The 12,734-nt window shown below is 44.2% G+C and overlaps 1 protein-coding gene across 1 annotated transcript in view; it reads right to left on the reverse strand.

Moving 5' to 3' along the window:
* Nucleotides 1–9,881: 9,881 nt before the first annotated feature.
* Nucleotides 9,882–12,734, reverse strand: part of RAB2A (RAB2A, member RAS oncogene family) — a 90,978-nt gene continuing 88,125 nt past the window's right edge. Inside the window, exon 8 of the mRNA XM_054017827.1 lies at nucleotides 9,882–11,498. Coding sequence (XP_053873802.1) covers nucleotides 11,403–11,498 — 96 coding nt within the window. The 3' untranslated portion in view covers nucleotides 9,882–11,402. The remainder of the gene's footprint in view (nucleotides 11,499–12,734) is intronic.

Consider the following 12,734-nt stretch of genomic DNA (forward strand, 5'->3'; position numbering starts at 1 on the left):
GCATATTATAAGACTGTCCTACATAAATGAGGAAAAGTTGAGGTGCCTTTATTATTCTTTTGTTCCACTCTTTCTTTCTATGGGGAATTTGCCAATGCAATATCACTGTCTTCCTTTTACACAAACAAACAAACAAACAAAAGGCAATGGCTGTTGAAAATAGCAATTCCAGTCCTAATAACCACTGGGAAGCATTTCTTGCTCAATTTTATCCTACTTTTTCTACAGCAAGTTACAGTGGATCAGTATATTTGATTTGGGAGAAATGAAGTAACAGCTGCCCAAACTGAGCTTGAGCACTCCTGAATTTTGAGGTGTTCAAATCTGGAAGGCAGGTGCTGGGGGGGGAGGGGGCTGTGGCTCTGCAGAGGAGCATGGCAGCACGTATGCAGCAGTGTGTCTGGCGCTGTGTGGAGCCAGACACGCTGGTCTGAGTGGCACGGTAAGGGGGCTGGGGAGTTGGATGGGGCGGAGTTCGGGGGGACAGTCGGGGCAGGGAGAAGGGAGGGTTAGATGGGTCAGGGGTTTGGAGGGGCAGTCAGGGGACAAGCAGCGGTTGGATAGGCATGGGAGTCCCAGGGGTTTGTCAGGGGACAGGTAGGGGGTGGGGTCCTAGGGTGGAAGTTGGGGGGTCTCAGGAGGGGGCAGTTGGGGACAAGAAGAGAGGCTTAGATGGGGTCCCAAGGGGCAGTTGGGGCAGGGGTCCCAGGAAGGGGCAATCAGGGGACAAGGAGCAGTGGCGCTTAGATAGGGGGTGGGGTCCTGGGGGGCAATTAGGGGCAGGGGTGATCAGGGGACAGGAAGCAGGGGGGGTTGGATGGGTTGGGGTTTCTGTGGGGGGCAGTCGGAGGGAGTGGATGGTGGCAGGGTGGGGCTACCCTCCCTTCCCGTGGAGTGTCCTATTATATACATTTTAAAATATGGAATCCCTACTCACAGTGCAGCTCTCCATTCACAGCAGGCTGCAGTATGAGGTCTCAGCTTCCTCACTCCTTCCCCCTCTTTCCTGTTGGTAGTGGCCAAGGGAATGCTGGGAAATATAGTTCTTACCCTGCTCCAGGGCTGGCTCTATAGGCAGGGAGCTAACCAATGAACTACAGCTCCCAGGGCCCCCTGTTGGTTCTCAGCTCCCATGCTGGATCCCTGCTGCCCCTGCAAATGGGCTGCCCCAAGCACATGCTTGCTTTGCTGGTGCCGAGAGCCACCCTTGCCTAGAAAGCCAACTCCAGTTCATATTTCTGTTTTCTCTCCTACATATCCTCTCAGTTTTGTAATTATAAGCAAGCTACACTGTTGGTGTCTGCCAGCCTAGGTTCCCATTTCTTTCAAAAGGGGGATTTTGCACTCCAACTCTATCATAATTCAAGACTACCATATACAAGAATTCAGAACACCCTTCTTAAAGCGTGGTGCAGTGATTGAGCATTGTCAGTCTTCAGGAACTTCACCCTTTGTTCAAATGAGGCTAAATAGTTTGCAAAGGAGCACGAGTGTGCCTCTTCCTCCATGTTTCTTCAGGTGGTATGCCATCTGGACCTGACTGCAACTGCAATTTCCAATACATGCTGCTGTTCTTCGCGGTAGCCTTCACAGTCGATGGCCTCAAGGACATAGAAATTAAATGGCATCAAAAGGCAGGTGGGGGGGTGGGAGGGGAAGACACATTTGGTTAAGGAATGGGGTATTCCTTTGTAACGGATTTGAGATGGATTGAAGTCATGAGGGCCCAGCAGTAAATACTGACATCCATTTAGTGTAAAAACCTAAATATGCCATTTGATTTTACTCTGTTATGCATGGGATTATAAGTAGGACAAACTACTTTCGCAAAAAAAGCAGCCTCTCCTAGTTATACCTACGTATCTCTAACAAAAAGTTTAGAGACAGAGGAGCCATTCTATTGTAGAGATTGGGTTTGGGATTTACCTGGTGGCGTGTGAAGCTTTTAAAAACACATTTGCTCTTAAACTGAAAACCAGGAGCAGGTTTGTTAGTTTGTCTTAGGTAAAATTGAGTTAGCAAGCATGAATTATGAACAGTTCAAGAAAGAGCAGCGCCTAGGCTTCTGAGTGCAGAGAGATCTGACAGCTGATGATCAAGAGAAATCAGAGCTGGTGACCATGCTGCACTTGTCTACCATGAGTCATGACAGAGCATGTGCTCCAGACATCGGGCCAGAAGGGGTCCCTTTTTCTCCTGTAGGGCTTGCAGATGAAGAGGAGAGGGCCACAAAGGATCTAGCAGATGTAGCAGTGATGGTAAGCGGTCCAAAGCAATGGAGGCTGGAGTAGAAGGGTGGATGAAGCTGGGGGCCAGACATCAGAGTGAGCAGACAGAGCTGGAGGAAGAGAAGCTTGATAACCAGGACAAACAGGCTGCTCAAACAGAAGACAGTCAAGTCATGCCCAGGGGACCCAGTACATAAGGGTGTGCCTGATCAGAGGCTAGCAAGCAAACAGCTATGGGTATAATACCTGTGGCTCTTAGTCAACGTGGACACCACAGAAGTTTCTAGGATTCTGACTGTAGGAATCTGGGGAAGTTATTTTCTTGATATGTAATTTTCTGTAATTATGTAACAGGGTGAAATCCTGAGGGCTCTGGTGGAAACCCGCCATAGTCAGACTCAGTGGCCGAGGGGGCAAACTTGATGTCTACCCTCACCAGGGAAACTGAGTCAGTGCTGAATGTTTGTGGCCAACAATCCTGCTAGGAGCAGTGAGATAGTGGTTCAGCTAAGAGATGTTATGGGTAAGGCTATGTTTTAGTTATGGGTATTTTTAGTAAAAGTCATGGATAGGTCATGGGCAGTAAACAAAAATTCATGGCCCATGACCTGTCCATGACTTTTACTATATACCCCAGACTAAGTCTTGGGGGGGGAGGTGGGGGGAGGGGTGGAGATGGCCCTCAGGGGCACTGCAGGTGCTCGGGGCAGGGAAGCCTTGGTGGGGACTGGGGCAGGTTTCCTACCTAGCTCCTGGGAAGCGGCGACCTCCAGCTCCTAGCTCCAGATGCTGCCTCTGGCTCCACTCCAATCCTGGTTCTGCAGCTCCCACTGGCTTACATACACGGCCAATGGGAGCTGCGGGGGCAGTGCCTGCAGGTGCAGGCAGATGCAGCAGGTGGAGCTAGGAGCTGAGGGAGGGGAGTTTCTGTCACCCTTCCAGGGAGCACCCCCCAAGTAAGCACTGCCCCAAACCCCAATCCGCAGCCCTGAGCCCCCACCCCACCCAAACACCAGCAACTGGTGTGTCTGGCCCAGGGGCAAAAGTTACAAAGGTCATGGAATCCATGACTTCCAAGACCTCCGTGACAAACACAGACCCTTCGTTATGGAGTTTTTCCAGTTGCACAGTTCCCTGCCTACACATGGATATCCCCAGCAAGCCACACTGCCTAAAAGACCAGCGTCTGCACTTTGTTTTCTCTCTGAAGGCAGTGAAGAGGGTAATTGCCCTCAGCTACAAGTTAACTCACAGCTCTTCCCACCTGTTAATGCTCTCTGTATATGTGTGTGTGTGTGTGTAAATATATATATATATATATATATATATATATGTTCCATTCTATGCATCCAAAGAAGTGGGATGTAGCCCACGAAAGCTTATGCTCAAATAAATTTGTTAGTCTCTAAGGTGCCACAAGAACTCCTGTTCTTTTTGCGGATACAGACTAACACGGCTGCTACTCTGAAATAAGTACATACAGTTATTACTAAGGTGAAAGCATTAAAGGGAAAACATAAAAAAAACAAGTGTGTTCCTATATGCATGCTAACAGCTTACAAGAGGTCACTGCTCAGTCTTATGGGGCCCCAGTACCTCAAATCCTTCCAACCCCTCCCCAAGGATTGGGATCCCCCTTGGACAGAAGGGCCTGTCTGTTTGCTGGATCAGAAAGAAAGCTCTGAGTCAGTGTAAACTCAGGCTGTTTATCCAAAAGGCCTGCCTTTGTCAGTTGGTCTCTGCAGAATCCAGTTTAAACTACTATATGCAAACCTCTCCAGGTGCTGCTACTTGTCTGGTGATGTTACAACCTGAGTCTTCTTAACATATGCCCAACATGCCTCAGGTGGCATGCGACTAGCATTCATCACTGAATTTGGTGTGAGGTTGAATCATTAGCTTCCCTGGCTTGGGCTGGGTACTGACGAGGAGTGCAACATGAATGCTGATCCATGCCCCGCACAACCTGAGTCAACGTGCCTAGTAACCCCCAATGTGCTGAGTTCCTGACGGAGCTGTGGTCATCCTCCCCCATGGAATACAATCCCTCATCCACAATGATAGAGTAACTTAATACAGTAAAATCTTCCAAAGATACGCAGGAAATTGCCATATTGTTCACAGGCCAGAACAGGGAAGACTGTAGCAGAACCAGAAGGTGTGATGGCCAACAATCTTGTTGGGAGTGGTGAACCACTGGTACAGTTAGAAGATGCCAGAACTCCACTGGGAGCAGAGAAAGTGGGCACAGCTAAAAGGTGCTGTGATTCAGATTTCCACGGGGAAAGGCCAAAAGGTGATGTATGCCAGCGCTCCCCTGGAATGAGGGAGACTCTGGGTAGTAAAGAGTGCTGACAAATTCATGATACCTGGCAGAGGAGAGAGGAAGCCCCAGAAGGATGTGAGGCAACCGCTAGGGGAAGTGTAGATGGGAAAGATGCCTTTTACTTACTGAAACGATAGTTTCAGTGTGGTCATTTGAGATATAATTAAATCCGAGGGGGATGGAACACATCTCACCTCTCCCCACAGGGGTATGAACATAGGAACTGACCTATAATGCCATGAAACTGCGTATTGGTACGATCATTGGAATGTTTAATGCCTGAATGTATGAAGTTCAAATTAATAAGTAGTAACAGCAGATGCTCTGTCTAGAAGTAGGGTGCCTGTTCATCCACGGGATACTTGTCACATCCCCTGCTTTATTCTTGTTTGAAAGGGAGAGAAAAGTGACAAATTGGGGGTTCTGTCTGGACCAATCATAATAGTGACTGATTTTATGAAGTTGTACTATGAAATGACTATCATAGAAAGCAGGGGTACTGGAACTAGGGGGGCCATTTCCCCTCCTTTAAAAAGTGGGAGGGCCATGCTTACACAATTTTTAATGGGCATAGTTTGAGGGCACAAGCTGCAAACCTCAGGCAGGCACAGAGCACCACTGGCAGCTCCTACACACAGTGCCAACCTCTTCCTGGTGTGCGTGGGGGGTGAAGGGGGCCTTATCCCGCCCCCCCTGCCATGAGGCCCAGCCCCTCTCTGTAGCCCTGCCCCTTCTCTTCCACCCCAGGCCAGGCCAGAAGCTGGAGCTGTGCAGTGATAAGAGCTGCCCAGGGAGCCTAGGCTGCTGTGGGGAACCCTGGACCCTCCAGCTGCCCTGGTTGGTGCAGCTCAGGGGCCCATTCCCTCTCAGAGCAGGTGGAGGGTCCAGGGCTCCCCATAGCGGCCTAGGCTCCCTGGCTGGCTCTTACCATTGATCAGCTCTAGTTTGCTCAGGGCTTTGGGGGTGGGGGAAGAGGAGCAGAGGGTGAGGCGATAGAAAGGAGCAGGACCTCATGGCCCATCCCCCCCTCCCCCAGTCAACATTCCAGCGGTCCTGATAGAAAGTCTATATGTCCATAGCTCAAGCCTGAGTTAGCAGGATTGCGTCATATCTCTGCCAGGCCAGAGCCAATGATGAATGATCAGCATTCAACAATGGTCCATTCAAAGTAAACCACTTTGGCACAGTGCATTTGCTGCAGCTGGAAGGAGACACTTCCTCTTCTTTACTGAAAGGAGGTGGGGTTGGAATGTAATGGAAAGTTAGCAGGTGACCACAATAGGAGTCTATAAAGGGACTCAGAGGTGAATGGGGGCGAGGGGAGAAGAGCCATTATGCCCCAGATTAAGATGAGGGAGGCTAGTGTAGGGGCAGAATAGGCAAGGTGACTGACAACCCTGCCTGCCTCCCATAACACAGATAGATGCCCCAAGGAAAGGGTGGGCTATGGAGGGGGATGGCAGTTTTGAATGTTTATTGTTTTTTGTGATCTGTGCTTTCCAGTATTAAATATAACAGAGCATGAAGACTGGGCAAGGTGCACACGTGTGTTGACTGTTTTACAACTACTACATGCTCCTGCCAGTTACATTGTAAATTAGAAGCTTTGCACCTCTGGGTGGAGTTCTGGGAGGTATGTGTAAGTAACTAGGTAGTCTGTCCCCAGAGGGCTTATGGAACTAGACAGTGGGTTCCAGCAAGTGGAAGGGGCTGTGGCAGAGACTGGACTCTAATCAGGCTCGAGGATCTTGAAACAGCCCTGGGAATGTAGAGCACAGGAGCTTAGATTCCCCTCACAGCAAACCCAGGGGGTGGCCAAGAAGCAGCTGAGACAGAATGGTGATGAGGAAAATAATAAAAAAAAAAAGTAAGTCCCTTCCCCCTTTAAAAAATAACTGTTGTGAGGTAGGTACACCCTGTTGCAGATGTCAGGTCACATACAGTCAAAAGCAAGTGAGCCTGATTATAAAGCAGGGTAGTACAGTCTAGTGATCAGAGTCCCTTGGACTGCCCTCACTCTCAGGGCAGTGGCCTGATGGCCCAAGTTAATAGGTGGTCCTTTCTTACAGGGCTGAACAGCCCAATGGCTGGAGTCACTAAAGTTGCCCACCTCTATGGGGTGGTGTGGCCTATTGGCCCATCAGAGAAGTGGGACACCACCTAGGGAATTATGGCATCTGGGGTAAGGGGACTTAGGCCCTCCCTGATTCTCCAAGTCCCAGCCCAGGGACCTAGCAGCAGCAAGGGTACTCACCAATGAAGCAGCAGTAACCAGAGCAACATCTAAGTCTCCTGGGCTGCTTCCTACCCTGTCCTCCGCTGCAGTGGTCCACAGTTCCCCTGGGTCTCTAGGGTCCTCGGCTGGTGCAGCTCCTGACTACTTGGTTCCCGCTCTAGGTTCTGCAGGCAGACTAGGATCTGTCTGGGACAGCAGGCCTACCTTGGTTCTGTGGTCCAGAGGCTGTATCAACTCCTGGGAGAGAGCTTGTAATCTGCATGCTTCCCCTTCAGCAAGCTGCCCAGACTGACCTGGGCTGCTTCCTTTTATATCCTAACTCCAGCCTGAGCATGCCCAGGAGGGGTGGAGGGGTATGGCCTCCTTAGCCTACAATGCACAGTTAACCCTTTCTGGGACAGGGTGGAGTAGGTACACCCGGTCACAATAACCAAAAATCAGGAGAACAGTATTTTTCTTAAAAGTAGTATTTTAAAATATATTAAGTGATATTATCAACATCCACCAAAAAGGGTGTGTGTGTGGGGGGCTGAAGACAAAAAGGAATGACACAGAATGCTAGAATGCTCCTCTAACCAAAATTAAGTTACTAAACTGTATGAAGGAGGGGGGGGGGGGGGAAGAAGACTAATTTTGTGAAGAGCTTTTGTTGGATGAAATTGATAAAAGTGCCACCATATGTTTAAATAAACGTTTGCAATATTAAATCATTTCTAAGCAACTCAGAGAAAATTATTTGGCAGATCACAGGTTTCTGCATCTATTAAATGCTACTTAAGCCATGTCTTGTACAACAGCCCTGTTTAAAAGACACCCATAAAAGACTCCCTCTAAAACATTTTGTACTAATTAGTAGAATTACTAGGATTAGTAGGATGTTTGCAGTCTCATAACCTCCAACTTCGTTAATTTGTTGTTCCAGCCCCCCCAAAATGTATAGACTATCCCGAGGTTAAACTTTTGGAGGTAAATGTACAAAATAAATATACCTGCAGAATAAATTACTTTGAGTTATTTTCTTTTCCTGGTAATTATTCAGCAGATGGTCTATTTATCCACATCTATAACACTATTCTCTGTAACAAATAAGCCCAACAATTTAGCGTATTTAACGGTGTTGAGGGAATACTGCTACCTTTAACTAACAAAAGGCCTGAGTCTGATCTCACTGTGGTATAAAATCAAAGCTAACTATTAAAGTTGGAATTGCACTGGCATAAAACCATTGTGGGCAAGATCAGAATCTTTAAGTGAGTGTTCCTAAATTCCAGGAGGTTGGTTACTATTTGTATTAGGAGTGATACAGAAAAGCCTAGAATTTGCTTGAGGGAATTTGCCATCCTGAATTTACCATTTCTATAATCAGCAGTATTTCTACTCCATATTGTAAGTTAGGAAAGGGACAGAAACAGTTAGCAAGTTGCATAATACTGTACCTTGATATGACTTTTCCAGTGCTAGTAGTGTTTTTTCCACTAGATTACAGCAGCTGTTCAAGTCCCTGATGTACAATGAAATATTTAAATTCCATTGTCATCCAAGCAATTTCTTGGCCATAAAAAGGTAATGGGTTTCTTGAATGCAACTAGGAAATTAGATAAATTATCACAGCTAATAAGGTGTAAATAAAGTTGTAAAATTTGCCACAGAATTGTCATAACCTTGGTAAAGTGTGCTGTGGAATTACAACCACCCTAGTCCAGCCTACTGCTGGTGACTCAATCCAGTAGCTATACTTGGGAGTGTTGAATATCCACACAAAAAAATGGGTAATTCCTCAAAACACAAAAGGATGCGGATGGTATATTACAGTGAAAAGTATTTGTTTTAAGGAGAAGTTTCACACTAAACTGGTGGCCAAAGCCGGGCAGCAGGACACCCCCCACGAACTAACATGAGCCCTGTTCTAGCTCCTCCTTGAAAGTACCAGTAACAGGACTAGGAGAGGAGTGGATTCTGTAGCAGAACTTCTACTACATCCTTCTACTGGAGTAGTATTAGCATCATGATCAAAGTGAAGATTTTACTCCAGTCTGCAGCCTTCTGAATAATACTAGTATAGTCTGAAAACTAAAAAATAAAATTAATGGAGATATCCTATCTCCTAGAACTGGAAGGGACCTTGAAAGGTCATCGAGTCCAGCCTCCTGCCTTCACTAGCAGGACCAAGTACTGATTTTGCCCCAGATCCCCAAGTGGCCCCCTCAAGGATTGAACTCACAACCCTGGGTTTAGCAGGCCAATGCTCAAACCACTGAGCTATCCCTCCCCCCCTAAGGTTGGTGCTCTGCAAGAGTGGCTCAGATTTCCAATCCTATAAAATGGAGAGTCCACCAAGCCTTCAGCAGGTGAAATGGTTGTCAGATGCTTCTTTAGTTCTACTCCAAAACCTATCACTCAGAGGACATGATCACCCCTTGCCCTTTTCCTGGGGGCGAGGCTGTATTGGAGAAGGGGAATCTCTTGTCCATAAGACTTATTATACTGACAATTGCTATGGCCAAGGAAGGCTGGCTCCAATTTCCAAAATGGCCTGAGGGTACTATGGAGCACTGTATTCCTTTCTCACATCTCCAGGATCAAGCACTTTATCTTTGTAGCACTGGCAGCCCCCACTATCCTGGGAGCAAAAGACTCTTGGCTCACATAAGATAGCAAGTTGTATTGCTAGACTACCAATCAGATCCAAGGTAGATTTTTATTCTTAGATTTCTTGTGTGGCTACCCAATCATCACATTGTTTACCACCATTACCCATATAACTGATTAGAATTGATTTAATCAGTGTAGTACCTTTGAGTCAGCACAAGGGAAACACTTCTTTTTTGTGCTTTATAAATGCTTCAAGTTGTACAAAATTTTGGTTTCAAATGATGTTATATTACAAATAATTAATATTCATAACTGAGATAAGTATGGAATTACATTATAATGGTCTCACAATGTTCACTAGTTGAAAATATAGATGGACATAATGTATTAGATTCCAATACTTCTACAACTATAATGGGCTAGAAAGAGGTCTAAAATTAGAATCAGTGATGATCATTTGCTCATTAATAACACTTATAAAAATTGCAAAAGACCGCCACATACTTTTAAACTTTATTTAATCTCAGAACCATTGCTATGTTACACTTCTCAGATTGAACTTTAGATGTTAATGTTCCCTTTTGTAGCTTGATAGTAAGTTTAGATGAATTGAGGGGGACTCCGTGCCCCCAGATTTATGCTTCAGTCTCTCCTGGTCCATTAAGACAAAGCTTGTGGCTGAAATTCTTTTCTTTAGAGAGGTATATAAAGCATGAGCTAACATCAGTGTCGCCCTGTTATTTTTGAATGTATATATATAAATATGAAAAATAATGGGAAGTTGTTTGTTTCCTCATTTGCAATCAGACCGACATTAATATTCTGCACCTTAACCAGTTTAAATACTTAAACACAGAATTTTATTTTGCACGGTTAACTATTTCATTGTGAGAAAAATAAAATAAACCACCACATTGAGTAAAGTACAAAAGCATTTCCAGTTTTGGCTTTTATCAAGATTTTCAATCCGGCAGATTTATTGTCACACCCCTTTCACAACAGACAAGATGCTTACCATATATTTAGGATTACAAGTTGCCACTGAAAGAAAACTTTACACGGTCACTGTACAACTAGGTTGAAAAACTGTCCTGCATGAAAAATATACTGAGAAATCAAGCAGTAAACAAGAAAAAGAAATACGAAAAGATCAAAGTCTTCATAATGTGCCATTTTAAAAGGGTATCAATTCCTCCTGTATTTTTCATTCATTATACTGTGTTTTTACCTACAGTATTCATTAAGGCAAACAGCTAATCCATTTCTGAAGAGGTGCTGTGGAAATTGTGGACAAACAGCAAACATTTGGCATTAAAATAGTTAACACATACGTAGCCTCCAGTAATATACATTAAGCATTTTTCTTGGACTTGAGGATAATGGCAGGAGAGGATGAACATGCTAACAATGTCAAAAAGGTTTAAAATTCAGCATCCAAGCGATTTCTAATAATGTTTCTGTAGTTTTCAAGCTCTAAATAGTATAGAGTTTATGCAAATGCATTAAAGAATTATAGCTTGGCAAATACACCCAAGCAGGTTATTAAACTATATATACAGAAAGTAAATGATAAATACAGAATTAAAAGAGTCCTTCTGCTTTTCTTTATAGCCTTGAAAATTGACAAAAACTTGGACAGCTCTACAATATTAAACATTAGGTAACCACAGTAGCTGGGAAACCTAACTACACAAACTGATTAAAATACTCAGATGACTTTGTAGTGTTTAATACAATTCAGTTCGTAGTCAAGGGCACAAGACAACATTTAACAAAAATAATCACATCAATTGAACTAGAAATCAAATGTAAATAGATATGAATACAATCTCCAAAATCTGTCTTTAAGTGAACATTAACCATTTATTCAAAGTTATACAAGAAGTTGAAGGATAAAGTCTTCTTCTGCCGCATGAAACCAACTTACAATAGTTTCATGTCTCAGTTGAGCTGCAGTGGGGGGAGGGTGAAAGAACAAGTTAGTGGGCCCCATTTGGGCAGCTAGAAAGTAAAAATAGGTTCAACAGCAGCCTCCACCAGCTTGTTGTCCTCCCTGATTGCCTGTAAGTGTTGCATTACTAGCAGCATGCTGAGGGCCAATTTTAATACCATTTGCCTGAAATAAAAAAGTTGAATACACAGCAATTATTATTTTAAAACATTTCAATATGCTGGAAAATACTAAAATTAGTCCATTAATTTTTGTTTATGCACATGTCTAAAAGTAGTTCTCCTTTTAGTTTCATATACAATAAACCACCAGAAAAAAATCCTATTTAAAACTGTGCCTGGATGCAAATAAGGAAGTAAAATTAAGGGAAAGATGCTTTCCTTCTTGTTTCAGTTTTTCTCCATTTCATTGCTATAAACAGAACTCTGCCTGTTATCAAACTGTTAAACACACAGGAAGAATAGTATTTAAATGCTATTCCACATAAAGTAGCAAATGTTTAAAAATATATATCTACACATTTCTAATACACACTTAAGAGATTCAAAACCTCCACTGGTTTAATACAGTGTAAAACTTTTCCTCTCTAGACAGCATTTATTTCCATGTTGAATCAGCTGTACAGGCTAAGGGCATACGAGTGTTCTGTGTCATCAATAATTTCTATGATCCCCAAAGACATGGCAACTTGCCAAGAACCCACACACAGCGCAGCTCTTTCATTCATCAAACTCACACTTATATCTTAACCCTCACTCCCTCAAGTGGATTTTACCTAAAAATACAGCACTTTGAGAAAAGTAATACAGTAGCTTCAGAAATTAAGCTCTTAAGGAAACTTTGCGTCACAGTAAATCTCAGATTTATAGTGCTTGGCAGTTGTTCTGCAACAGTAGTAGCCTTGGGGTTTCTGGCACTAGCTCAGTATTGACAGCAGCTGATGTGGTTTCTTTTCGCTCTTTGACTCCTCTTTAATAAAAAGCATGCCCTATGGCTCATTGGTTTTGCCCCCTCTGGGCTGGTAGCAACTTCTTGAGGAATCAAGGAGCCAGACTTGGCATTAAGCCAAATAAATAGCACGGACTGTTGGCTCTTGACAGCATATTGCAATCAAAGCTCCATAAGGCACAGTAAAGCAGTCAGCTAGTATATGAAACTCGACAGATACAATGAGCATGCCTCTTCAGAGGCCCTGATTACTGTCCAATTTATAAAGCATCAGTTTCTAACTGAATGGCATCTCCTTTAAACCAACTCAAGATTTTCTGTTATATTAACCCTGAAGAATTTTGAAAACCTGAACAAGCTGGATGAAAAAAGGATATTAACAATGAAATATTAAAATTTATAAATAATTTGAGAAGTTGGGATCTTTGTTTTAAGAACCTATGCTTAAGACTG

This window comes from Malaclemys terrapin, chromosome 2 (genome assembly GCF_027887155.1).
Source record: "Malaclemys terrapin pileata isolate rMalTer1 chromosome 2, rMalTer1.hap1, whole genome shotgun sequence".
Taxonomy (NCBI): Eukaryota; Metazoa; Chordata; order Testudines; family Emydidae; genus Malaclemys; species Malaclemys terrapin.